The sequence below is a fragment of the Bacillus rossius genome, chromosome 1 (assembly GCF_032445375.1).
Source record: "Bacillus rossius redtenbacheri isolate Brsri chromosome 1, Brsri_v3, whole genome shotgun sequence".
NCBI lineage: Eukaryota > Metazoa > Arthropoda > Insecta > Phasmatodea > Bacillidae > Bacillus > Bacillus rossius.
In genome coordinates, this window is record NC_086330.1 from 72,953,262 (window position 1) to 72,979,682 (window position 26,421).

Sequence of the window (26,421 nt, forward strand, 5' to 3'; positions counted from 1 at the left end):
TTGAATAGCTGTTTTACAGAAACTAAACTTTCAGCAGGCACTTCGTTCAAGAAATGGGAGTGGTCTGTTTTCGACTGAAGTTCAAGGTAAGCATTCAAAACTACTAGGGTGTCATACACTTCTGTTGCCTTGGGACTCTGACTTTCAAACTCTGTCAGAAGTTGAAAATTTTCTGACACTTTCAGCAATGAACTTCAAACAAGCTGATAAGTTTCTTCTGGATGACATCATTTTGCACAACAACAACATGTGACAAAGCATTAGATGGAACACTTGTATGTTGCAGTTCTTCCTCCAGAAATGGCTTATAGATATAGACACGGAAATTTCGCGAATCGCGATATCGCAAAATAACACCGCAATTTACCTTAATTCGCGACAAAACACCGAAATCGCACAGCAACGAGAAATAAAACTGATATTAATATTTTGAGTATTTTGTGCGAAGATAATAATTAGACTCTGGCTAATGAATTAGACCACCCATGCAAGACATAGCGAAATACAAGTAAACACGACGTTGTAGGCACATCGCCATTTTTCTAAGTTCCAACATGGCCGCTTTGTAGTAATGAAAGTAAATAATGATATACAGTATTCCCGTCTCGTAATCATGACAATTTGAAACGAAAGCAGTAACTGCAATCATAAACAAATTAAAAAGAGAAAAACGTACCTGAGCATACCCCGAACAATGGGTTCCGATAAATACTCGCGCTAAGTGAATTCACGTCACGTGAGTTCGGCTATGCTAGCCGGCTGGTGGTTATTTTCATTCAAAACGTGGCGAAGGAACTTGTGTGGATCAGGTAGAAAACATTCGGCTATAAACGAAAGATATAAGAACAATGCTATCCTGAAATGCTGTGACATGTTTTTGGAGTAGATAATCACAGCGACAGACCGACAGGATGCGCTCCCCGCCCTTGCCGCCAGCAATGTTTAATTTGACAGCTCAAGCAATTACCTTTTCCACGTCCCTTCACAGCGTAAAAAAGAAGAAGAAAAAAACACGCTCGAATGCAGATGGAAAAGTAACTATGCAGTAAAATAAATACATATATTTACGGCCCTGCTAAATTTTTCTATTCAATAAAATTCGAGGTATTAGTGATTTTTCAGCAGAAACTGCTGTGTGACTAATATACAAATTGTATCATAATAACTTAAACTTATAAAGTATTTATTAACTGCGAAGGACAGTCGTATAAGCCCATAAAAATATTTATTTTACCGAGAATGGACTATACAACCTGGCTTTTGCCGCACGCGGTGTGGGAGGGGAGGATGACAGTTTCTCACGCAGAAGGTGGAAATAAGGGAGGGAATGTGTTAAAATGTTAGTTAGGTAAGGAGGGGGGGGGTTGGTTTTTACATGGTTTGTGGCTCTGGGAGGGATGAGCCTTGAAGAATTAGCAGGGGATGGGAGAGGTAAGCGTCACGTCACGTATGACGTCAAACCGGCGCTACTGCCATGCCAGCCTGGCCGGACGAGTTTCTTACGCTCTCGCAGAAGCTACCACAGCAGCTTTTCGTGCGGGCGGGTAAGATAACATGACAGCTGAGATGGCTTTTCGTGCGATATTGGACGCGCCGAGCTCGGCTAGACACTGCCACGTGGACTGTCTAGAGGGGTGGTATCTATTTTTATCCGTCTTTTGTATGCCTGCCTGCTTACAGTACAGCTCTTGCCAAGCTAAACGTGAACACATACTGCCCAACAAAGTGTAACAGACTTGTTTTTCAGCCGATTTTACTTAAATTTTCGACTTTCTCTGCTCAAATTTTTCACGGTTTCTCAAAAAATGGTCGTATAAACAGAATGGAAGCATCAGAGGGGGGTCACATCGGCGGGATTCTACTGTATTATTGAAGGTTTCACAGTCCTGAAACGAGTAGTTTCAGAACCGTTACGAGACGCACACACACAGACTGTTGATCTGTGTCAAATTCTTTGTTCACTTAAAGCAGAATATCCTGAATTTGCAACATTTGCTTTAAAATTACTATGGTTGCCTCCAGCCAATGTTGATTCAGTGAGGTCATTTTCTACATATGCTTGCATAGTTAGCGACAGAAGAAGAAATCTCAAACCAGAAAATGCTGAAGTCTATACATTGGTGTCTTTCAACTAAACATTGTTATTTTACATTGAAATATTGCTTTCCAATTGGGACATTTGAAACTGTATTTATTAATTAATAATTACAAAGACATATGCTTAATATTAAGCAATGCCCTGCAGTTGTAAACCAGCCTATTAAAGTTTTTTTTTTATCTAGGTGTCATGTAAAGTGAAATGCTCAAATATGTGTAGTTTATTTGTACAGGAATCTTACTTTTTTATGTTTATTAGTAAAATTCCATATGTATAGTTAATACATTCTTTTAAAATTTGTGGTGTCATTTGAATATGTAGTTCATAAAACCATTCTCAAAAGTTAAACATGAAAAACCGAAATTTGATATTTTCAAAACGAAATTTAAGGAAAAATAAAACCACTTTTACGGGACTCTACTTATAGACTTCAAGTGTAATTTTATCGTGGTACATTACTGCCTGAAATCATGAGTTCCAACGAACAATAACTGGAATAACAGGTGCTTTCACTTCCAGACCTCTATCTCTCAGGTAGTTCATGAACCTTGCTTTCCTGGCTGGTGCGTTAAAAAATAACATTTTCATTACACTCACAAATGCATCAACGTCTTTGAATGTCTTTCTCAAACATCACATGTGCAATACAAGTACAGTAAAACCTTTTTGTTGCGACCCCATTTATTGCGACCACCTCTCTATTACAACCCGATTTCGAGGAACCGTGAAAAAATTGCTGAACATCCGAAGAAAATCGGACAGAAAATAAGATTCTTGTGGTGAGTAGCGTGTTACTGCGTTTCTTTTGACAAGTGCCGACTTGTTTTAACTGCCGCAGCGATGTTTATTTTGACAGCTCAAGCAATTTTCTTTTCCCGTGGGTTGATAGAAAAAGGTCGCTTCACCCAGCATAAAAAAAAAAAGCTACACCACTTATTCCCCACGCAGGAAACACACTGGCTGCCGTCTCTCTCCCCCGCATTTATCTTTCTTCTAACATTCCACGTCTCACCTCTCGCGCGAGCAATAACGAAGCGACCACGCATTTGGCCGTTTTATGCTTTGTTTGGTGACAGCAGCTTGATTTTATTCTGTATATTCCTTTCCATTCCGTTTTAAACGACCGATTTTTGAGGAACCGTGAAAAATTTGAGCAGAGAAAGTCGAAAATATGAGTAAAATCGGCTGAAAAACAAGTCTGTTACACTTTGTTGGGCGCTGTGTGTTCACATTTATCTTGACGAGCTCTGTACTGTAAGCAGGTAGGCATACAAAAGACGGCTAAAAATAGATACCACCCCTCTAGACTGTCCACGCTAGCCAATACCGGTAACCTGCGTGCATAACCTGTGCGCGCGTCTATTTCCTTCCCTGTCCCATGCCAAAGTATTAGGTGCTTCAAGTGTGCGTGAGAGATAAGATAAAGAAGGTGAAGAGAGAGCGAGCCCTGTCAGCAAGTGTGTTTTCTGGGAGGAGGAGACAGAGATAAAAGAGAGCGAGCCCTGCAGCAAGCGGAAGAAGTGAAGGTCGACATTTACCGGCACTCTCTTGCTAGCTAACGATGCTGCTGGTCGCCAGCCCCCCCCCCCCCCCCCCCCCCCTTTTTCTCACTCTCTCTTTCTCTCTCACACACGCACACACACGTGCTTACCCTACTTCTCGCATTCCTGCACGTCAGCCGGACGGACCAGAGCGATAAACGCCGCCAGACCACCCGTTGTCACGGGACGCAACCTTTCAAACGCCACACTAATACAGCCCGCAAGAGACATAATAAACCTTTAATAAAAAGTTATCATTTCAACACTAAATCGTCTGTTTTTTCTATACAAAGATGGCGAAAATGGACACGCTGCACTGTGTTGAAAATTTTTTTTCTCGGCAACGGGAGCTCCAATATTGCTTTCTAGGGCAGGTCTGCCATTTTTACGGATTTTATCCGTTTTCACGGATATTTGAAGCTTAAAACGGACTAACGGATAAACGGCGACATTCACGGATATTTACGACGCTTCGCCGATATTTTCATTTTTGAATATCATTCGTGTAAATATTTACATTCAACTACCTATTTGAAGTTGTCAAACCATACAAGCATCCAACATTAAAGCAAACACACACATTACGTGTAGCGCCATGGAACTTTCAATCGTTTAACCACAAACCAAAAACATTTACTCCCAAATAGCATTTCATGAAGTACAATATCTATGGTTTCGGGGGAAATGTTTTTTGTTTGTTGAGTTAGAAGTGTCATGGCGTCAGTAAACATTTTTTTTTTGCCGTTACAATGTTTTAGGTGCGGCATTTGTTTACAAACTTCTTACGTGATTTAAGTAGTAGTTTTGGTCTTAGCTGATTGTGATGGAGAAAAAACTTAAGGCTTCGCCGGTCAGGTCACTTTATAAACAGCGTTATCGTAAAGAATGGGAGCAAGAATTGAAATGGTTGAGGCGTGGCAAAACGGAATTTTCCGCCCTTTGTTCGACTTGCAACTCGGAACTGAACGTGACAAAAGGGCGGCTTGAAGATGCAAGTTCATGTGAAAAACCAACGAGCTGCTGATCAGAGTTGTTCTTTGACGAGTTTTGTAACCAAACCAAATAAAATAATTGATGCGGAACTGTTATGGGCGAACTTCGTTTGTGAAAACAATTTACTATCTGTGAAACTCAGTGATAATTTCACGAAACTTGTCCCTCAAATGTTTCCAGATAGTGAAATTGCAAGAAACTTTCCTTGTTCTCGCACTAAAACTAGCCAGATAATTATTCAACTTTTGGGTACATCAGCTGCAGATTATGTTACCTATGCAATGAAAACACAATTTTTCACACTGATTATTGATGAATCAACTGATGTTACAGTCACTAGGCAGGTTGTAGTGTTAGCAAGGTTATTTCCATCCGAGATTGTTGAAACTCATCTGTACAAAGTAATGGCTTTGAGTGGTGCTGCAACTGGAGAAAATCTGCTGTGGAAAGGGTTTTTTCAGCAATCTCAAGATGGTTAAAACGGTTCACAGATCGTCAATGGAATCACCAATGTTAAATGTGCTGTTGCATTGCAGAATGAGAACTTAAAGCCCACTGACGAGATGCAGAAAAGAGCACAGAACATGAAAAAGTAGCTATTTAATGATGTGAAATACATTTTTTTTTAACTTATAAATAACTTCAATTGTATGGATGTATTTATAGTTTGTAAATAAGAAAAGCACCAAAGCCTATACTGAAGAGAAATTTTTAAATTTCTTTTCATTTTATTGTGATACCAACTATTAATTTTGTAATGTAAGTGGCAAATATAAAATTTTTTTACATTCATTTGATTTTTTTTTTAAATTATGTTTTGGAATGCAATGTATATTTAAAATTACCGCGAAAAATAAATTATGTCAATTACTGCTATAAATTTTACAGGATTTTTAAATGCTGTAATGAGGATTTTAGGAACCCAATTTGGTGGCAGGCCTGGCAGTGTCACAGTATGAAATGGAAATTAATAGGAAAACATGTTTTCCACTGCTTTGTAGACTTGCAAAGGCAATGCTTATTCTTCAACACAGCAATGCAGGGGTGGAAAGGATATTTAGTAAGCTCAACCTTATCAAGACAGCGCACAGGTCATGTCTTGAATCGCCAATGCTAAATGTTTTGTTGCATATCTCTTCTAGGAAGAATATGGCAGAATTCCAGACAACAGAAGAAATGAGGAATAGGGCAAAACATCTGAAAAAGTGATATTTAAATACTGCCAGTGGTGAAGTGTAGGCTACGTGTGTGTGGTAAATACTTGTATAAAGTCTTAAAAATTGAATTGTTTTGATTGTAGTATAGTTACGTACATTATGATGAAGTAATTTTCATAAAAATTGCATATTTTTTTGTATTATTTAACGTACAGGATTTTACAGGATATTTTATATTCAAAACAAGGATATTACAGGATATTTCACATTTCAATCAAGGATATTGTTTTCAAAGTGGTGGCAGCCCTGTTCTAGGGTATCGTTTTTTTTCGGGAGACATGGTGCTATTTAAATACTGTAATATGAATTTAAAAAGTTGTCATTTTTACACCATAGACTATTTGAATATGAAATCTATACGAACAAAGGCGATATTTTATAGGAATTGGCGGGGGAAGGGGGGGGGGGGGGGGTGTTGGAGGGTAAAAATTGGCCCGAATTCTCTATTGCGACCATTCCGTTTATAAGTCCGTTTTTCCGGAAACCGTGAGGGGTCGCATCAGCGGGATTCTACTGTATATTTAAGTTTGAAAGCTTGTAAATTCCTTGCCAGACATGACTGAACTCGAACTTGGTGTGAAAAGTGACATATTTTGACCCCTCCTTCACCGCTTTAGTACACCATTCATAATAGCCCAATTTTACGGGAGAAAGGAGGGTGAAATGAGCATTTTCCCACTGAAGGTTTTTCAAAGGAAGCGAAGTTGGGGTGTTATAAGGGAGGACACTAGATGGTTTGTGTGTCTGGGAGGGATGAGCTAGCCTTGAAGAATGTGAACGAGGGGAGGGAGGGGTGAGCTTATGCGTCATGAAAGGCTGCCACCAGCCAGCCGGGCGGGCTTCGTGTGCGCTACAGCTGCCATATTTTTAAAGGAAATGTCCCATTATTTTTTTGTTATTCTTACATGAACATTATTGGAAGTGTTAAAGCTGACACAAAAATACGCTGTGTGTTAAAATTAACAGATTTTAATGATCTTTCATCCCCCCCTGCCTGATTTTCACATTTTGGTCAAAATGTCCAATGTTTTGACGGTTCCCGAGAATGTATTCGTAAAATCACTGCTTCGTTAAATCCGGGGTTCGTGACATTGGGGTTCTAGTGTATTTAACTACGGCAAGCAGAAAACGTACATGTAAACTAACCAGTAAAAATAAACTGTCTTTTGACATATTTTCTTTAGAGGTGGCCTGTAGGGCGACGGACTTGTCATGAAGGTTGAAGTGGGTTTAAGGCAAAGCCGCCTAGCATTGTGAGTGACAGCATCCTGCTATTGTACGGCTGGTTTCTTAGCGAGTAGCGGTTTGGAAAAAGGGGGGGGGTTTGAAATGAACTGAAAATTTCAGAAAACATCTATTACGACCCTATTCCTGGGAACCGTGAGGGGTCGTTTCAGAGAGGTTTGACTGTAATGTGGTTGTAGTGAGGAACTCCATCAGTGTATCTTTATATGCTTTCAGCATATAAGCTGCATTATCAGTAACAAACCCTAAAACATTATTGTAGTCAATATTATAATTCGACACTGTTTTTATAATGCTTTGAGCCACAGTATTGGTTTTTTCCAACATGACTGTATCCACAAGAAATGGTTGAAGTTTACCTTCATGTACATTCAAAGGTATGAAAATAATGTTCAAAACATACCGCATTTCAACATCAGTTGTTTCGTCAGTTACAATAGCTATTTGTTTCCCTTCCAATTCCGACATCAATTTCCCTTGGTACTCCGCATGCAAAGCAGGAAGGTTCTCTTTACGCAGCTGTGAGTGACTTGGAATAGAGACACCATTTATTTACAACATGCTTGTTCAAAAATGAACGAAACTCACTGTTGTCAAGTTTTGTCAGTGGTATGTTGGCACTGACGCATGCTTTCATGAGATCTTGGGACACAATTTTTCTTTCAGCAGACAAACTTTCTTTTTTGAAGGAAGTACCAATCGTTGTTTGCTTGGAGGTTCCTGCCAAACGTAAGGTATGTTGCACCAACATGGCTTTATGTTTATGAGAATTTAAATAATCCTTAATCGTGGAGAGCCGTTTATGGTCCAATAACACATTGCAAATGGAGCAAAAACGTTTTCCACCATCACTGTGTAACACAACTGGAAATTCCTTAGCTCTAACTGCCGCAGACTTGTTTCCCACATGCGATTTTCCCCCGCTGGCTTCTTTAAAAACGTATTTACTCAAAGACATTTCCATTTACTTTAGTGGATCACTATATATATATATATATATATATATATATATATATATATATATATATATATATATATTAGGGATGGGGCGACCGAATCCAATATCCGCAGAATCCTAGGGATTCGAAGGTTCGGCGGGTCTGATATAGGATTCGTCAAAGGATTCGGTTTTTACTATTTACGGGAAAAAAATACAGTAAAACTCGCTTACGAGGTCCCGCATGGTAGGTTTTTCCGTATAAAGCGTTTAAATTGCCCGAGGTCTCGTCATTTACGCCATTAAATGTGTGATATAATGTCCGTTAAAATTTTTTCTGAAACTTCTTGTCTCAAATAATGGCACACGTAAATATGAAGAAAAGACAAATGAACAACAACATACGAAGAAATATGGATGATGTACCATAACTACAGTACAAACCCAATAGTTATTTTAAGATAATTACTATAAAAAGAACTAAAGATTCTTTGTAGAATACCATAATTACTACAGAAGCATGATAGCTACCATATTTGCACTATAGTTACCGTAACAACTGAGATGTATATTTACCGTGATAGTAATGTATTATTTATTTATGACATATTAAATTAAAGAACATTGTTAAAAAAAAAAAGGATGTTAAACTTTGATATGTACGGTTGGCACATGTTGCTAAGAAATAATGCGATCTGAAAGAATGCAGTACTACTACGAAAAGTGAAAATGGTACTCGTGGATTTTTAGGTTATGGCAGTCTCTTTCGTTTTTCAGTAATATCGGCCGAAAATTAACGAGCGTACTGTATCGGAAGTCGGCAGAAATGCCGATTCAACTAAATATTGGCAAAATCGGCTTCTTCAATACAGCTCTACATTTAATGACATGAGTAAACATATTTCAGACTTCAGGATATTGAAGAAGACTTTAATTTCCATGTAGGTTTATTGTGTGTATGTTTTTTTGCAAGTGTAAATTGAATGAAGTAAAATGTTTTTATTTTTATTACTTTCAATTGATTAAACTTTAATGACCAGTTACAGATATTTATGACACTAATTTTGAGGTTAAGCAATTTTACTAAAGCATTCCAGCCAAGCAGGTTGCCAGCGAGAGGCGCTTCTCTTTTGCTGGAAACACTATCTCCAATCGTAGAGCTAATTTAACTCCTGAACGTGCAGAACAAATTATTGTTCTGAATGATAGATTAAAGAACAGAATTTAATACTCTGTGACAATCTCTCTCAGAATTATTGTGCTGAAAAGTGGAAATGTTGAAACAATGTGAATGTACTTTTCAAACAACATGATTTTTGGTGCTAAGTTTGTTGAAGCTCAGTAAGGACTCCAGAAAAATTGACAAGGGTGAAATTTTACCAAAGATATGTTACATTTACACAAACATATACTTGGTTATGTTAGTTGGATGATATCAGTTACTAATGAACCAATTGAAACAGGTAAGATTCAATGAAAAAAAATGTTATTTTTTTTCTATCAGTGCAAAATGTAAACACACTCTGTAAATAGTTACCCAAAATTAATAAGCCCACTTCATTTTAATACTTTATTCAAACATGATATTAAGTTTAAGATAAAAATAATTTCCCAAAAGTGTAACTGTACCACAAAAGCTCGAGCTCGGCTCGAAGTAAAATTCTTAGGCTCGCAGACCTCTAGCTTATTTATAGCAAAAATCCTAACCGCTAATCTGTACTAAAACTGAAATTTCTCAAGAAAAAATTGTTGTCTTTATATACACTTATACCAGAAATGTACCAATCTACATGTGATAAAGTCAAGGGACTTTTAGTGCAAGCAGAATACATCTCACTTACATTAGATATGTGGACATCATCTATTAAAAGATTCGGGTTTGGGTTCGAGATTCGGCAATTCCAGTCGAGGATTCGAGTTAGGATTCGGATTCGAGGAAATCAGGATTCGCCCCATCCCTAATATATATATATATATATATATATAATATTCTCTGTGGCCTACAGCTTGCACCAACTGCCATAAGGTCATTCTTTCATATTCGAAGCCTTGTATTGATCGATTAGTCGATTGATGCGCACATATTTCCATCGACTGTGACTACAGTCGTTTCATAAACGCCGGTAGGATCGCTTGTTCAATGTGCTGCTCATCTTATAATCTTATCTTTGGATTCTCTGCAAACAAAATTTATTTACGTGATAATATTTTGGTAATTCAAAATTGTATTTTTTAACGGAATTGCTGCATTAATTATATGAAAACGTATGTTTTATAAAATGTTTGGAAATGATTCACTCTGCCCATAATAGGTAAGATATTATTTGGGAGAACATAACCCTTGCTCGCATTATTACCGCACTCAAAATGGACAATAAATGTACAGCAAAATCGGTGATTCCGTGATGATTCTGCAATTCTGCGATTCTGCGGGACTTTTATAATTCTGTGAAATATTCCGCGATCGTGGAAAACTCCTAACCCTAGCGGTAAATAGATCCAGGGCATAGAGCTAACTTCAACACAGTTAGCTTTGTTGGTACCGGTGTTAACCTCTGCGGTTGTTTTTTCAGCATTCTTTAATTTTTCTTAAAGGGTATTATAATTTATAAATATTTGCAGTACATTTCTAAATGAATCTAAATATACCGGGTAATAAATATATTATTTATGAATTAAACACTGAACAATAACACCTTTAACGTGATGGGTCGTAAAAAAAAAAGTATGAATGTAATGGCTACCGATTGGAGCTGTTTTGTTTACAGCAGTAAAGTGCCATGAACACCTCAGTCACTGACAACTGAAATCAATGCCATGTTAGAAAGATTATAAAGAAAATATATTGAAAATTGCTGAGGAAGCAAGTTTAAGAGTGTACAGATGAAATTTATTACATTATCTTAATCCTGAAATGATAAACATTAAATGCGGGAAGCATCTAATAACACAAATGTTTTTAATGTAAAAAATTAAGATATGGACAAGTGATCAAGGGAATAATTATTTAAACATTATAATGGGAAAACGAATTATGCGGGAACGTCTTAAGCGAGTTTTACTGTAAATTAGGGATGGGATTTTCGAATCTTGGATTCGTCGAATATACCGAATCCTATGGATTCCAGGATTCGTAGGATCCGAGGTGGGATTCGAGGTGGGTTTTTAAGAGTTTTAGGTAGTAATTGAAAATTGTAGTGCTGGGCGAAGTTAGAAAATTTCGAACCGAACCCTTACGTTCGGTTCGGTTCGAAACCTCTTAAAATATATTCGAAAAACCGAACGTTCGTTTAAAAAAAATTACGTTTTTCTAATTTTCTAACCCCCATTTGAGACCATTCACAAAACAGCACAACAAAATTCCATTACTTGTAATATTCCGACTTTTATCGCATAATCGTCGCCTAAACAGGTTCAAGCTTAGACAATATAAAATAAAAATTTATTAATCGTCGCATAACTCCCCTATCATTTTTTCATATAGGCGCGCTCTGTTTTTTGTTTACTTAGAGAATTTTGTATGCATCTATCGTACTACGTAATATAAACAATCGTACAAATGCCAAAGGTATTAACTAGGCATGTGCGAGAAAGACTTTTTTGAATTCGAGACGAGATCGAGAAAGCAATTTAAAAATTCTCGAGAATCGATTCGAGATCGAGAAATCTGTACTTTAGTTAACAGGATAATATGATCCAAAAAAGTAAAACTCAATAATCTGACAAACATACATAATTACACTAGAGTCCCGTTATAGCGAGGTGTCACGGTTCCGGGTTTGATCCTCGCTATAACCGTGTCCTCGCTATAACCGAATTGGACAAATTTTGGCCCCCAAAAAATAAAATTTAACCGAAAATAGCATAAAAATTGTGTTTAAACCTGTATAATTGGAAAATAACAGGTTATATTAACGAAATCTTAATTTCTGTGAGCAGATGTGTGAATTTTCTTTAAAACGATACCCCATAAGTACGGATGCGATCACCGATTGCGTCAAAATAACCAGAATACCCTATCAAGCCACGTAAGTATAGCATCTCAGCCCGCGGCCGACGCAGCATTGTCCTGCTATCTATTGCTGACGCGGGCTGTCTGCTGGCGGCCATGTTGGTTCGGGATGTTGTAAACAGGTGGTGCTAGTGTAGCGCAACGATTTAATTCCTTACAAAAAAGCAGGAGTGCGGCTGCGGCAACGCACATACGCCTCAAACGTAATAGTCGCTGGAAAACTATACTTTTTTCATTTAAAGAAACCTGTCAACTTTTTTAGAAAATAAATTTGGGATTAAACTCAAACCATCACCACCCCTTTCTCGGACAGATACCCCAACAACTGACCGAAATAAAAGTTACAAGAAAACTGCCCTAGCGATTCGGAAATAAATACGGTAGTGCCGACTAGAGGTAACGAAAAAATGCGTAACCGTATGTATTTGTTACTATAACAATTAGTACTCGTTACTATCGTTACGTTACTCGTTACTTCTGATACCGCATAACATGCTATGTTATGTTGCAGCAACGAATCCAGTCGTATTGCGTACGCGTACAGTATGACGTCGCGTAAATAATAATAAATAGAATATAAACAATTAACAATATTTGATAATTAATAGTTTTTGTTAACCAAGAAACAATTAAATTTCATTAGAGCGGCTTTTTGATATTATCTCTTTTAAGATAACCAAAAAAAAAAAAAAGTGAAAATACGCGATTATAAAAACAAAAACATACATATTTCAAATTTGTAAAAAATATGTTCTTACGTTGTTTCTGTTCCAATCTCAAACTTTGTCTACACACGGCACAGATAACTAACGGAAGTTTGATAAAAGAAAGAAAGGATGGGATTCTATTTTTAAGCCACGCACTTAGGTGGCGACTGCGCGGCTGAAGAATGTGACGCGTCAACGGCAAGATGTCTAGTGGCGAGCGAGAGGGGTGGAGATAAAGCAGACAAATAACAAAAGCGCGCTACAAGCGATCACGCCGTAAATTCCTCAAAAATACCTCGTTATAGCCGTGTTTTCGCTATTACCGTGCTCGCTATAACGAGATTCTACTGTATTCAATAATTTTATCAAGTATCCACAATTGCAATTGCAATTACAACTTTACCTTTACACTCAAGTTTATTTGCCTACTGTCGTATGTAAACATACGTTATTGACTCCATAGTCTATACAGTTTCCTTGAGCCATGGACGGTACTTGATCATGAAAGTCTGAACATTCGCCACTATCGATATGTCACTATCGATACGGACCGCAATTTAAACATCATGTTGCTTGTTATATACTGCTGGCCGTGTGTATAACCTAAGGCCATAAAACAAAATGCAATCGCGGAAGAATTCTGCAGTCATGTTTATATTATTATTTTTTACCTTACCGTTTTACGTTGATACTTGATATTGATACCGAAAATGATTTATTTTTAACTTTAATGTTGGTTTTATTAATGGAAAATAATCATTTTCTTCTGTAATTTAATGTGATAACCACAGCACAATTCATTGTTTACGTTTACCGTTTCATGTAGTGACTTGTGAACGGAAGTTGTTCGTTTTTAACTTTTTAATAATTTATTGTGTATACTAGCGTAACAAGTATATTTTATTTTATTCGATCTACGTTACGTTGAAGATATGTTAATTATTTCAACACGCAACACAAAATGCTGCCTCAATATATTATATTACCTAACCTATTTCTTGTTTACAAAATTCTCGAAAATTCCGAGCCAAAAAAATTATCTCGAGACGAGATCGAGAAAATTTCTGTCTCGACTCGTTCTCGATGATGCAGAGACTCGCACATCACTAGTATTAACTATAGTGCGTGTACGAGAAGTGTTGTAAAATCACCAAATATTGCATACCCCATACATTAAACTAAAACGCATGTACGAGAACTCTCGTATTTCGGCAAAACTAACGTGATCAAGTTAATACAAGACAAATGCGGTAGGAAATGATTACGTAAATTACGTATTTTAAATTACTGGGATGTATTTATTTTCTTTGGCCTTTTTGGTTATAACAGTCAGGTACTGAAAATATTAATTTAATCTTGTGTATTAAAAGTACTGGTCCAGTAAATTTTACAGTACGGTACTAAGTTGACTAGCGTAGTCGCAGCAGCCATCATTATTTCTGGTGTTTTTTTTTTCCGACGCAAATTTCTATAACCCTCTATAACCACACTTCTTACGTTACGTTTACAATATTATTGTTCTTGAGGTGATCTGCGATGAGCAGGCTTACGTCGTTTAAGTTTTCCAAATGGAGAAAAGATAATGATGACCCAGATGACCCAGTACCACTCCAAAAAATGCCTAAAGTTTCTTCTGACGAGCAGCATTCTTCCAAGAAAACAGCAACTGCAGTCAGCGGGTTTTGTAATGTAGATAGGTAACTCAATTCATTTTGACTTTTTTTTATATGTCCTATTAAAAAGTTTTACTTATTAAAAATGTTACGTTATGTCTACCACAAAAATATGTTATGTGGCCTTAGGCTGAATGTTCGTCATCTTTATATTATTATTATTTTTTTAATGAAGGTTAGTGTACACTGAAAAAGGAAGATAGTCTTTTTGAAATTTAGATGGAACATCTTCATGAATTAAAAGTATGTATGTGTGTATAAATAAATAAAAAAATAATATATACAGTAAAACCTTTTTGTTGCGACCCCATTTATTGCGACCACCTCTCTATTACAACCCGATTTCGAGGAACCGTGAAAAAATTGCCGAAAATCCGAAGATAAACAGACAGAAAATAAGTTTCTTGTGGTGAGTAACGTGTTGCTGCGTTTCTCTTGCCGAGTGCTTCCTGTCGACCGCTGTCAGCGCTTAACAACCCCCATTCCACGTCCCTTTGTCGGCAGGGTGCAGATAAAGGTTTTTGTGGCAACGTGTTTACGTTTAGCTTATTGCGAGTGTCTAGTGTGGTACGCAGTTAAGGCAAAGCTACCTGCTGGATTTCTCTTGATTTTGATTACTATCGGTTGACAATACACAGCGACCGACTGGATGCACGCCCGCCTCGACTTGTTTTAACTGCCGCAGCGATGTTTATTTTGACAGCTCAAGCAATTAATTTTTCCCGTGGGTTGATAGAAAAAGGTCGCTTCACCCAGCATAAAAAAAAAGGCTACGCCACTTATTCCCCGCGCAGGAAACACACTGGCTGCCGTCTGTCTACCCCGCATTTATCTTTCTTCTAACATTCCACGTTCTCCTCTCGCGCGAGCAATAACTAGGGCCACGATTATATGGTGAATCGCGAAATCGCGAAATTTTCCGCGAATTTATATGGAAAATGCGAAAAAAGCGATTTTTAAGAAAAACCGCTAAATAACACCGAAATTACACAATACAAGTCTCTTATATTTTAATGTGAAAAGCTTAATAGTCAAGACTTGCCCGGGTCCTGGTTGATAAGCTGGAAAAATTTCCTGCCTTGCATTTCTACATGCTTCCTCTAATCAGCTTTAGGGCGCCGTCTGGTCAGCGTGTGTGTTAGTGAAGCGGGATGATAAGATCGACGCTCAATGGTAGTTCTAGCGCGGTAAAACCTCTAAGTGCAAGGCTTCTGAACTGGCGCGCAGTCATCTCGTTCCCGTCAGATAACAGTGAAATTTGAGCGGTGACCATAACATTATATGGCGGAAAAATAAAGATAAAGGTGTAATGCATTTCCCTATGATACTTTCAAGAAATTTGTAACGGGTTTTTTACACCTAAAACTTCGAAAACATGTCTTTTAGCCATTTTATCTCAAAAGAACCATTAACAAATTCTTAAATGCTTTTCGTAAACAGACTCCAGTCGGATATATAGTATAGTTTGGAAATTGCGTAGGTTTTTCGTGGCTGTGCGCGGCACACGACTGTAGTTGCCATGCGTCACGCGCCGAGAATGTTGTCCGGCAGGAAGGGCGAGTATAGTTCATTTGCGGCAAAAATGAATACTTTTACGGCCCTGCTAAATTTTTCCATTAAATAAATTTTGAAGTTTCAGTGATTTTCCTTCAGAAATAATGTTGTGTAACTAACAAACAATTTGTATCAAAACAATTAACGGTAAATGGCTGTCGCGGGGGCCCTTAAAAATTTTTCATTTTACCAGAACTGGACTATACAAACCTGGCTTTAGTCGCACACAGTTTGGTGAAGGTGAGGAAGGATGTTGACAGTTTCACATGCCAAAGGACGTTGAAGTAGGAGGGGGAGAGAGACACGATGGTTTGTATGCCTGGGAGGGATGAACCTTGAAGTCTAGACAAGGGAAGGAGAGGTAAGCCGTATGACGTCATGCATCCGCCGCCTGTGCTGCCGCCAGCCTGTCTAGACGATATTCCCGCGCTCCCACTTACGTTGCACAAGCTACTGCTGCCGTATTTTTAAAGGAAATGTCCCATTATTTTTTTGTTATTCTCACATGAACATTATTGGAAATATTAAAGCCGACACAAAAAATACGCTGTGTGTTAAAGTTAACAGATTTTAATAATCTTTCATTTTGTTTTGTTTTAAATTTTTTTTCTTCTGATTTTCACATTTTGGTCAAAATGTCCAATTTTTTGACGGTTCTCGAGAATGTATTCGTAAAATCACTGCTTCGTTAAATCCGGGGTTCGTGACATCGGGGTTCTAGTGTATTTAACTACGGCAAGCAAGAAATCGTACATGTAATCTAACCAGTAAAAATAAACTGTCTATTGACATATTTTCTTTAGAGGTGGCCTGTAGGGCGACGGACTTGTCATGAAGGTTTAAAGCACAGCCGTCTAGCATTGTGAGTGACAGTATCCTGCCATTGTATGGCTGGTTTCTTAGCGAGTAGCGGTTTGGGAAAAGGGGTTGGGGGGGGGGGGGGGGGGGGGTTGAAATCAACTGAAAATTTCGGAAAACATCTATTACGACCCCCCCTCTATTCCGACCCTATTCCTGGGAACCGTGAGGGGTCGTTTCAGAGAGGTTTGACTGTATATATATATACCTATATATATATATATAAAAATATATATATATAAATAAAGAAATTAAATGCAAAATGATTTTCTCTAAACTGTTTTCTTTCCTTCATTATTTATTGCATAAACTTTACTTATAAAATGTTTTGCAATGTTTTAATAAAGCTAAGCTATATAATGTTTTAATTTTACATATGGCTGGAGAACCTTTCTTTCTCACCATTCAGTTAAAGACCAAAATGATGGTGGTCGGTTCATTTTAATTCAAAACAATTATTTCTGTATGATGTTCGGTTCGGCTCGGTTCGGTTCGAAATTTTTTTGATATGGTTCGATACCAGAGAACTGAGGTTCGTCCAGCTCTAGAAAATTGTATACTTAAACTATATTATAAAGGTAACGGAAATAGCACAAACATAAGATAAACTACGCTGCATTTTGTCAATTAGCATAACTACTCGATCATTTACAACCTTCAATAATATAACATTGCAGAAAAAAACGTAACTTTTTTAGATGGTGTCTTTTATACAAACGTATTTTATTGAAAACCTAGGAAGGATTAATTTAACAGAGAATTAGACAGATGCAAACCTACTGTAACGTTTTCCACCCCCGACTCACGTTTGTTCGGGTGCCATTGGTTGTTGCACAACTCCCCAACCAAAGGGATTTTCCAGCGGTTCAGTGGTTACCGAGAAATGGCTACACAAGAGTTTGTCGCATCACTTCCACTCAACCAACTCGCAACACGTTGATCCAGTCCTTTTGCAGTCTCGCTTCCTTACTCCTCCCCTGTGCACCTTACACCCACGTTTTCTCACCGCGTCCCCTCCTCTATCTTGACCTTCTTCCTCCTCTCTCCCCTCTTCTGCCGGCACTCCGTATCCCTCCGCCACACTCCAAATGAGGGAATTTGAATTCACCACTGTTTAGCAAGCTCAATTATTCTTACGAAGTCTAATTTCAGAAAATGTTTAACCACTATTATTGATGTCCTACAAGTTAGTTCACACGCAAAAGTTTCAAGCTAAAAAATAGGTGGATCAGGGCGCAAGAAAGTAGTTCCTAGCCAATAACAGCCCCCTGGCTGTAGACAATACTGCTATCAAAGTTGGAAAAAAGTGGCTTAACTGCCATTTTATCAGGGCATGGGGGTAAGCTGCAGTCCACCTCACACTACGTGTGTGGAATTTGAGGTTATTTGTCTCTATTTTATTTCAGGCGTATACACTATGCACTTATTTTATAATTTTATAAATACACATGTGATTTTTTTTAATACATAGGCCTATGTAATTTATTAAAATGTGTGATATTTTTAATAACATGTGGTGAAGTTTAGTGTGGGACTGGGATTCGAGATTCGATGACAAACACCGAGGATTCGAACAAGGATTCGGATTCGTCCAAAATGTGGATTCGTCCCATCCCTACTGTAAATGATTTTATGTTCATTTTAAATTTACATTGTACATATTGATTTTTAAGAAAAATAGTCAAGTTTCATCATGTTGAGTACAATGAACTTGACTTTTGAGCCAAATGAAGCTACAGCAAATCGCTTCCAGGCTTGAGTTTTCGAATGTTGGCCCGAAAAAAAGTTCACTTTTCTCCAGGTTGTTTAATTGTATTTCTGAAATTTTATAGTTATTGTGCTGTTTTTAATACATCCTTTGAATGCCATTAAAAAAAACGTCCTATAGGTTATCTAAACAGAACAAATCATTACAAAAAATTACAATATCAAAAGGTTAGTATAATCAATGTATCAAATATTGAAAGCTATGTTGATGGTACATATCAGATTAGCATCAGAGTCTTTCCAGTGGTTTACACTTTTCATGGTGGTTCTTTGTAAAGTGATAAGAAAGCATTTACAACTGTACTTTGCTTGAAGTGCAAATCAAGGGCCATGGAAAATTTTCAATGCTGGTGTGATGTCAAGTGTGTGGTATTTACGTATGGCTGTAGTGTAACTTACTTTGCTCAAGTTCCTAATTATTTTTGGCAGCAGATCTGCATCTATGACAGCCTGCACCTGCTGCTGATTCCCCGCAGTGATGTTTGACAGGAACCACACTGCCTCCTGGAACAGAGGAACAACACAATATGACTAGTGAAGTCAGGCTTATCTAGACACTAGGCTTCTGCGAATCTAGGATTTTTGTCTCGAATCGAATCACGAATCGAATCTTTAAAGATTCCCGAACCTCGAATCTTTTTCGAATCATGAGAATTTTTTCCCTGCTGAAGTTTGACACTTGACTGAGAAGTTTTTTCAGCTAGGTATTCAGTATATTTAGTTACATGTCATCTTGGAATTTGAATAATAAGACACGTTGTTGTACCTAGAGGGGCAGGTCAGACATTCAATAATTCAATGTATTGCATATTTGCATGAATTTTACGTAACAACAAAATACCTTTATACTTTGAAACCACATTAATGTTCAAGTTTAAATGTAAACAATTCACAGATTTTAACATCCAGTATAAATATTGATATTTTAGTTAAGCGAAATTAACTAACAATGATACCAGCAATTACTCATTAAAACATTAATATTTTGTTTTAATTTTTATTCATGGTGCACAGAAAAGGTCAAAATATTATGTTGCTGCACACTTATAGTTAACAAAAAAATTAATTAACCACGATATTCGGTATAGTAGATAATTACTTGTTGGAGTTTTGATGTTCTTTTTGCAATGTTTGCACATTGCTGTTTTTTCATCCACAACTTCACAGTGTTTCCACAGAGCCTTGTTCAATTTTCGTTTTGTTTTTGACTCAATCTCTGGCTGGATGCTGCCGCTCTGTACCAATTCAGGCTCAGAGGTACTTTGGTCTTCCATTCAGGATGTCCACAGATATTACTTTCGTACTAGATCTTGTACTTTTATAACTTTTTTAGTGGTTTAGTACAGATCTAGTACATGTTTCTTTAATATAATAATATTATTGTAACTCCAATATGTTTTATTATTAAGCGTAATTATTTTTAACAAACTATGGAATGTATGTGTGTGTGGTGTGATATTTAAGTTCGAGCAGTGCAATGTCATAATAACTTCCTAAATTGTTAAAAACCATAACAAATTATAATTTAGTACTTTTTTCTCGCCTAAGTTGGTACGAAATATTTTTTCCTTGTGGACACCCTGCTTCCATTGCAATCTCGCCTGTATCCATGTGACCATGTCCAATAAAGTAAAACAATGGCCACAGCAGACGGTAAACTGCTAGGTTAGACAAGCGTGGCCGAGCCAACGTAAAAAATAATTAAGTAGATTCTGGTTGTCCTGCAATTGAGTAAAAGTGAATAACATGAATTACTAACGCATTAGAGTATATTAAAATTCAATAGTATTGGTTTTATGTGGCAGTAAATGTTTCAAGTCACTACAAAACACTGCGCAAAAAGATAGTTTACGAGTCCGCATTAAAATTTAGCATAATGTACCATAACTATGTTGCCTTTTGTCAACGGGAGTCGTGTCTGTTGGACGCTGTTACATACGATACCTGTAGTACACCCGGAGTATTGGGGTATCGGTAGCCTACAACTCATGTAGTTTCGGTTCCCTACCACGTTCGTGCAACTTCGGATTTCTCTCAAAAATTGAAATTAAAAAAAATCGAAGGGTTAGGTTAGGTCAGTCACAACATGCTTGAACTTCTGATTTAGCGGCTGAAGTGGCGTTAATACCAAAACGCAAAACTTCGGAAATCTTCAGAAATTCTTGCAGGGAACCGAAACTACGTGAGTTGTAGGCTTCCCATTGGGGTATGTGTACCACAGCTATGGCATTCGTGTACAAGAATATCGCACGCTACTTTAATCACATGATGCTAATGAAGCTCAGCTGTTCACGTATGCCGGTATGCGCATTACATAGTCAGTCTTGCATCTCCAAATACAGTAGACTCCCAATTATCCGGGGTAATGGGTCCACGGATAACCAAAATACACGGTTAACGCAAAGTCGAAAAACACAGTAATCAAAATTGTTTTGTCTTAACTATCTAGACAAACACTGCAGCGCCCTACTTAATTCGTTTCAAGAAAACAGCGTTATTCTAATAAGTAACTTTTTTCTTTATAAGATAGTTTTGTAATCAAAATAATTCGTTTTACAATTTGATAATTTAAAAAAGTCTCGTACCGCATTGTTGAGGTTTTGGTCTTGGTTGTAACATTCCTAAGTTGGCGTTAAAAACATTTCAGACTTATTAAATGATGTCATAATTATGGGAGTTATATTTTAGTTCTTTTAAGATTTTAAAAACTAATAAACGTAATGTTTTCTATTATTAGAAAGATTATTTAACCTGTTAACGTAATTCCCGTCTGTGTTTCATAAATGCGTGTCCGCCATGATTCGTTGTCATCACTAGCGCATCCTGGTGGGCGCGATGCAAACTATCTCTGGCTTTTGTTTCCAGAGCTGCTGTTGACATGCGGGATAACGTATACACACTGGCGTCGTCGAAAATAAATACGCTATGATGGAGATGAATAGCTATTACTGAAAGAGAAAAATAATGTTGGTTGATTCGTCACATTATTAATTCGTTGCATTGAATTTAATGCCACACAAGTGCCTTTGTCAGTGTGCACGCACGGAAATTATGTTTGTGTTTATGGTTTATGTAAGTGAAATATGGCACAAATCTTTTTAAAGTAGGATTTGATTTGTCGAACCACACGTGATTCGATTCGAGATTAGACATTCTCGAAGCTTCGCAGAACCTTACTAGACACCTTTTAAATTATATAACGGTTCGTTACATACAAAAATAAACAGATTTAAAGCGTCGATTGTAGTTTTTGTTTTATTCCTTCAATTTAGAATGCACAGACGACTCCAAACACTTTCAAAAGAGGCTGCTCACTCATTCCACATACATTCGCCCGTCGAAAAATGCTGGTAGCTCGCGCGAGGAGAATTAACAATAAAAAATAATAACGTCGATTAAGTTCTTTAGCAAAATCTTACTGTAGGCTATAATCATACAAAAATCGGTAGGGCCTCAAATACGGCCGCACCTGGTGAAAAACCGCGAGCCGCCGAAACGCGGCCTTGCCTGGCAGCGATCGCCCGACGACTACTACTGAACTCATGACACGTCTCCTCCACGCAGGGAGTAAACGTCACATGACCTCACCGACCAATCACACGCACTCTTCATTCACACTTACAGATACAAGCCAATCACAGAACAAGTTACAATACATGAAAAAGCCTTGTACGTACAGAACTTTGGGCTTCCCCTGATCTATCTCTTTTCAATTTCACATCGAAATCGGGGACTCCCATTCTCGTTCTCTCTCCCACACCGTGAGAGAGCAGTTATCACTCAGTTCCCACGCAGGGGGGAAATTACCATCTTTATCTCGGTTGGCAGGGAAGCACTGTTTCTTTCTCATTCACACTTACAGGCCTCTCAAGCCTCTCTTTCTAACCATTACACCAGACACAGTCCCGTGATTTATAATTATATTACAATACGTTAATAAAAATTAAGAACAGCAATCATAATACAAATTACTTTACCAAAATTAAACTTATTGAGAAAAACCTGAAAAAGTAGGCCTACAGGCAAAAATCCAGTACAGCGACTTCTCTGCGAATAATTACATAAAAATTAGTAATGATTGAAAATGTCTAATAAAATAATAAATACCTTCTTAAAAACGTAGCAAGTGAAAATAACATATATTAGCATTCATAACTTCTGATTATACTGTTTCATAACTTATACATCACTCAAAAAACATTGACATTACTGCTTAAATATACAAAAAGAAGTTTAAAGGAAAATTATTTAATTAGGAGGGCAGGGTTCTGCAATGCTACATAACCCCTCCAACTTTTTCAATTAAATTAACACTATATTTAATTGAAAAGTTACAAAAGTGAAAAACTAATCTGTACAAAATAAATACAAAAACATCCTGAGAAATAAATGCATCCAGTAATTAAAACCCTTGTTTATATAGAAATTACAAAATGTTGTTACTTAAAAATTGTAATAACATCAATTCCTTTGTTAAAAAGCCAAAAATTTGAAAACATATCTCTTTCTACAAAGTGTCAACAATTCTTAACAAATGGTCATATCCCTGTCATTAGCACATAATACAAGTTGCTTTAAAACTGATTTCTCTACAAGCTTCAAGCAGGAACCCCCTGGTCAACGAAGAATCTTCAACAACAACAACAAAAACCTCTGAACAACTTACTATCACAGCCGTGGAATCCTCAACACCAGCTGCAATAAACTCCAAGAATTTACAAAAACTTCAGGAATTAAGTCTCCATGACTACCTCGATGACGATGACAAACTTCAACTCCAGGAATTACGTCTCCATGACTACCTCGACGACTATGACAAATATAAAAACTTCAGGAATTACGTCTCCATGACTACCTCGACGATGATGACAAATCTTAAACTCCAGGAATTACGTCTCCATGACCACCTTGACGACGACAAATACAAAAACTTCAAAACCTCGACGACGACGAATAACTTTAGAACAAATTATCTCCTTTAACACCCTATAAAAACCATTGTTACCGTTATTCTCTGCTGCACATGATAAACTCCTCAAATCCCATGAATAAGGACCCCAGAAAATGGTAAATAAAACTGGCTCATTTCGGTGTAAAAAAATGACAAAAGCGGTGCAAAAAAATGACAAAAGCGGTGCAAAAAACCGGTGTAAAAATTAGCAAGCGGTGCAAAATATCGGTGTAAAAATAAGCAATCAGTAGAGACCCCAAATAATTGTGAAAAAATTATGCCATTGGCGGTGTAAAAAAACCCTCATAGCCTTACTGCTTCCTTATTTGCCTGGCCAATTTTTGGGACTTAAGTTTCTTTAAGAGTGTTGGCTGATGATGGCAAATCCCCTGCACCTAAAATGTATACATAACTTACAATATACTTATAAATAGGTAGCATTTATAAGGTTATCGCTGAAAATATTAATGGGCTAATTTACTCAAAAGAATTCTTAGCCAAACCTAACCTAACCTTTTCTAGATTAGGTACTGCTGGATTACAGAGTCAAACCATCAATCAATCAGTCAAAAATATCTTGTGGTGTGCTCACCATTTCACAATGCAATCCATCCTATTTATGTGTTTGTTAATCTGAGGTACTTGCATATTTATTTAAAGTAAAGGTAAGTTAATCGATAATATTGTAGGCCTACATATGCTTATGAACTTTTATTAGAGGGGGGAAAACATTTCTAAATAAATAAGGCTAACCTTCAACATGGGTGTTACATAGGCATGGTCGGGCAGAGAAATTTGACTTCGGGCGGGCTCGGGCGGGTAATTGTCCAAAATTTTCGGGCTCGGGCAATCTCGGTCGGGCATCAAAATCAGTTAATGAAATAAATTTTGAACATAAAATAGTCGTACTTAAGTTTGCATTGACAAACCTGAACTGTTTTTATTTATTTACTATACCGCACTGATATGAAAGTTAAACATTAAACTAAAAAATAGAGTGCATATTAATCTTGGAAATAAAGTGCTTATTAACTAAATTGTGTTTGGGTAGCTGCTTGAAGGTTCATTGTCACTGTTGATTGTTTGACCTACACTTCCACTGGTATCCATTTTGGTAAAATAATGACATGAATTAAATAGAAACAATTCACAACCACTTTCTGTAAATGCCACGCAACTACAATGTGTGTAATTAAAGTCAGCTTATAATCCTTCTCGCACACAGCAAGCAGATCCACCGGCCTTGAACACTACTTTGTGACTATTGAGCAGTGAGCATCCGCCGTGCGTACGCGCGCGCGTTTGTGTGTGTGTGAGAGAGAGAGGCGGGCGACCAGCTGCATCGTTAGTTAGCCAAGGTAAATGTTGACCTTGACCACTTCCGCTTGCTGCAGGGCTCGCTCTCTTATATCTGTCTCCCCCTCCCACAAACACACTTGCTGACCGGGCACCTTCTTTATCTTATCTCTCACACACACTCACTTCACCGGCTGGTGCCGTGGCATGTTCCTGCAGCTGCCGCGCGTTCCAAAAAAAAGAAGCTTTGTTTACTTGCGCCGTGCGGTATTGCCGTTTTCCAAGGTGCCCGATATTTTCGGGCACTGAAATACCCGCCCGGAATTTCGGGTATACTTGATACCCGAAACACTGCCCGAAATTTCGGGTACCCGACCATCCCTAGTGTTACACCATTCCCTCATAGCTGGATGATCAGCTTTTTCCAAAGGAATGTTAACTTACAGCATCATATTAACAAAATCAGAAAAAAAATTCTTGTTTTCTGCACTTTAAAGCTTGTTTGCTTTATTCACGCTGTCGCCTATCGAGATTTGTTTAGACACGGTAGAATGCTTGACAAAATAATTGTCTTTTTTGTTTTGTTTTGTGTGTGTCATTTGCCATATGCTTTTTGCACGTGTCTTTGCGTGTCCAATCAACCCGCACGTTGCAGAACTTGCACATCATAATTTTGTCCCGCTGATCAAAAATATAAAATCATCCGATTTTATCTCTCTTTCGCGATCAAACATTGTCGAAGTTTTCGGCATCTTAGCCACAAATTCAATTGTATCACAAAACTTACAAAATGTGGACGGTAGTTGTAAACACTCATAGATATGTGCACGCAAAAATGACTGCCATCTTAGCTCGATGCGATTAAATTAGGTTAGAAAAATCGACACCAGTGTGCCTTGCGGCAGAAACGACCATTATTCAAAACACGAAAACTGTGGAGTCAATTTGTTATGTTGGTAGTGCGCACATATCGATTGTTGACAATTTTTACATTTTGTTTTCATTTGCGATGGCAATATTTACTGTTTGTAAACAGAGTAATAAAAATACGTGAATTTCAGTAACGTGTCAAAACGAAGATAATATCACGGCACTAGTCTTTCAGTCTATGTTTATTTCACGCCTATGTTTATGATGGCGTAAATAAATAGAACTTATGACATAAGGACATTATTTTGTGCGAAAAAGCGTGAATTTCGCGCGAAAATTCGTGAATTTCGCGACTATGTCAAAATCAAAGGAAAGTCGCAAAATTTGTTTAAAGTATCAAATTTTCGCGTTATTTCATGAATTTTGCGCTTCACCATTTTTCGGGGTCTCTACTCATGAAACAACTACTTCAACCCACAAATCCACCAATATCTCCACTTTTCATATCTGCACTAACAAAAACTTGAAAACACTATTACTTCAAAACTGTTGACACCAAATTTTCCTTAGTTCTTTCAAAAAAAACAACTTCTAAAATTTTAAGACTCTTTCAATACCATTATCATTAACTTCAACCCCTGGATAACACTTATTTCAAATTTATAACTAGACTGCTCAACATTGATAACCCATGAACTACTA

The 26,421-nt window shown here is 37.4% G+C and overlaps 1 protein-coding gene across 1 annotated transcript in view; it reads right to left on the minus strand.

Moving 5' to 3' along the window:
- Window positions 1–26,421, minus strand: part of LOC134537672 (importin subunit alpha-3) — a 117,068-nt gene that overhangs the window by 35,238 nt on the left and 55,409 nt on the right. The window contains exon 8 of the mRNA XM_063378373.1: window positions 19,002–19,106. Coding sequence (XP_063234443.1) covers window positions 19,002–19,106 — 105 coding nt within the window. The remainder of the gene's footprint in view (window positions 1–19,001; window positions 19,107–26,421) is intronic.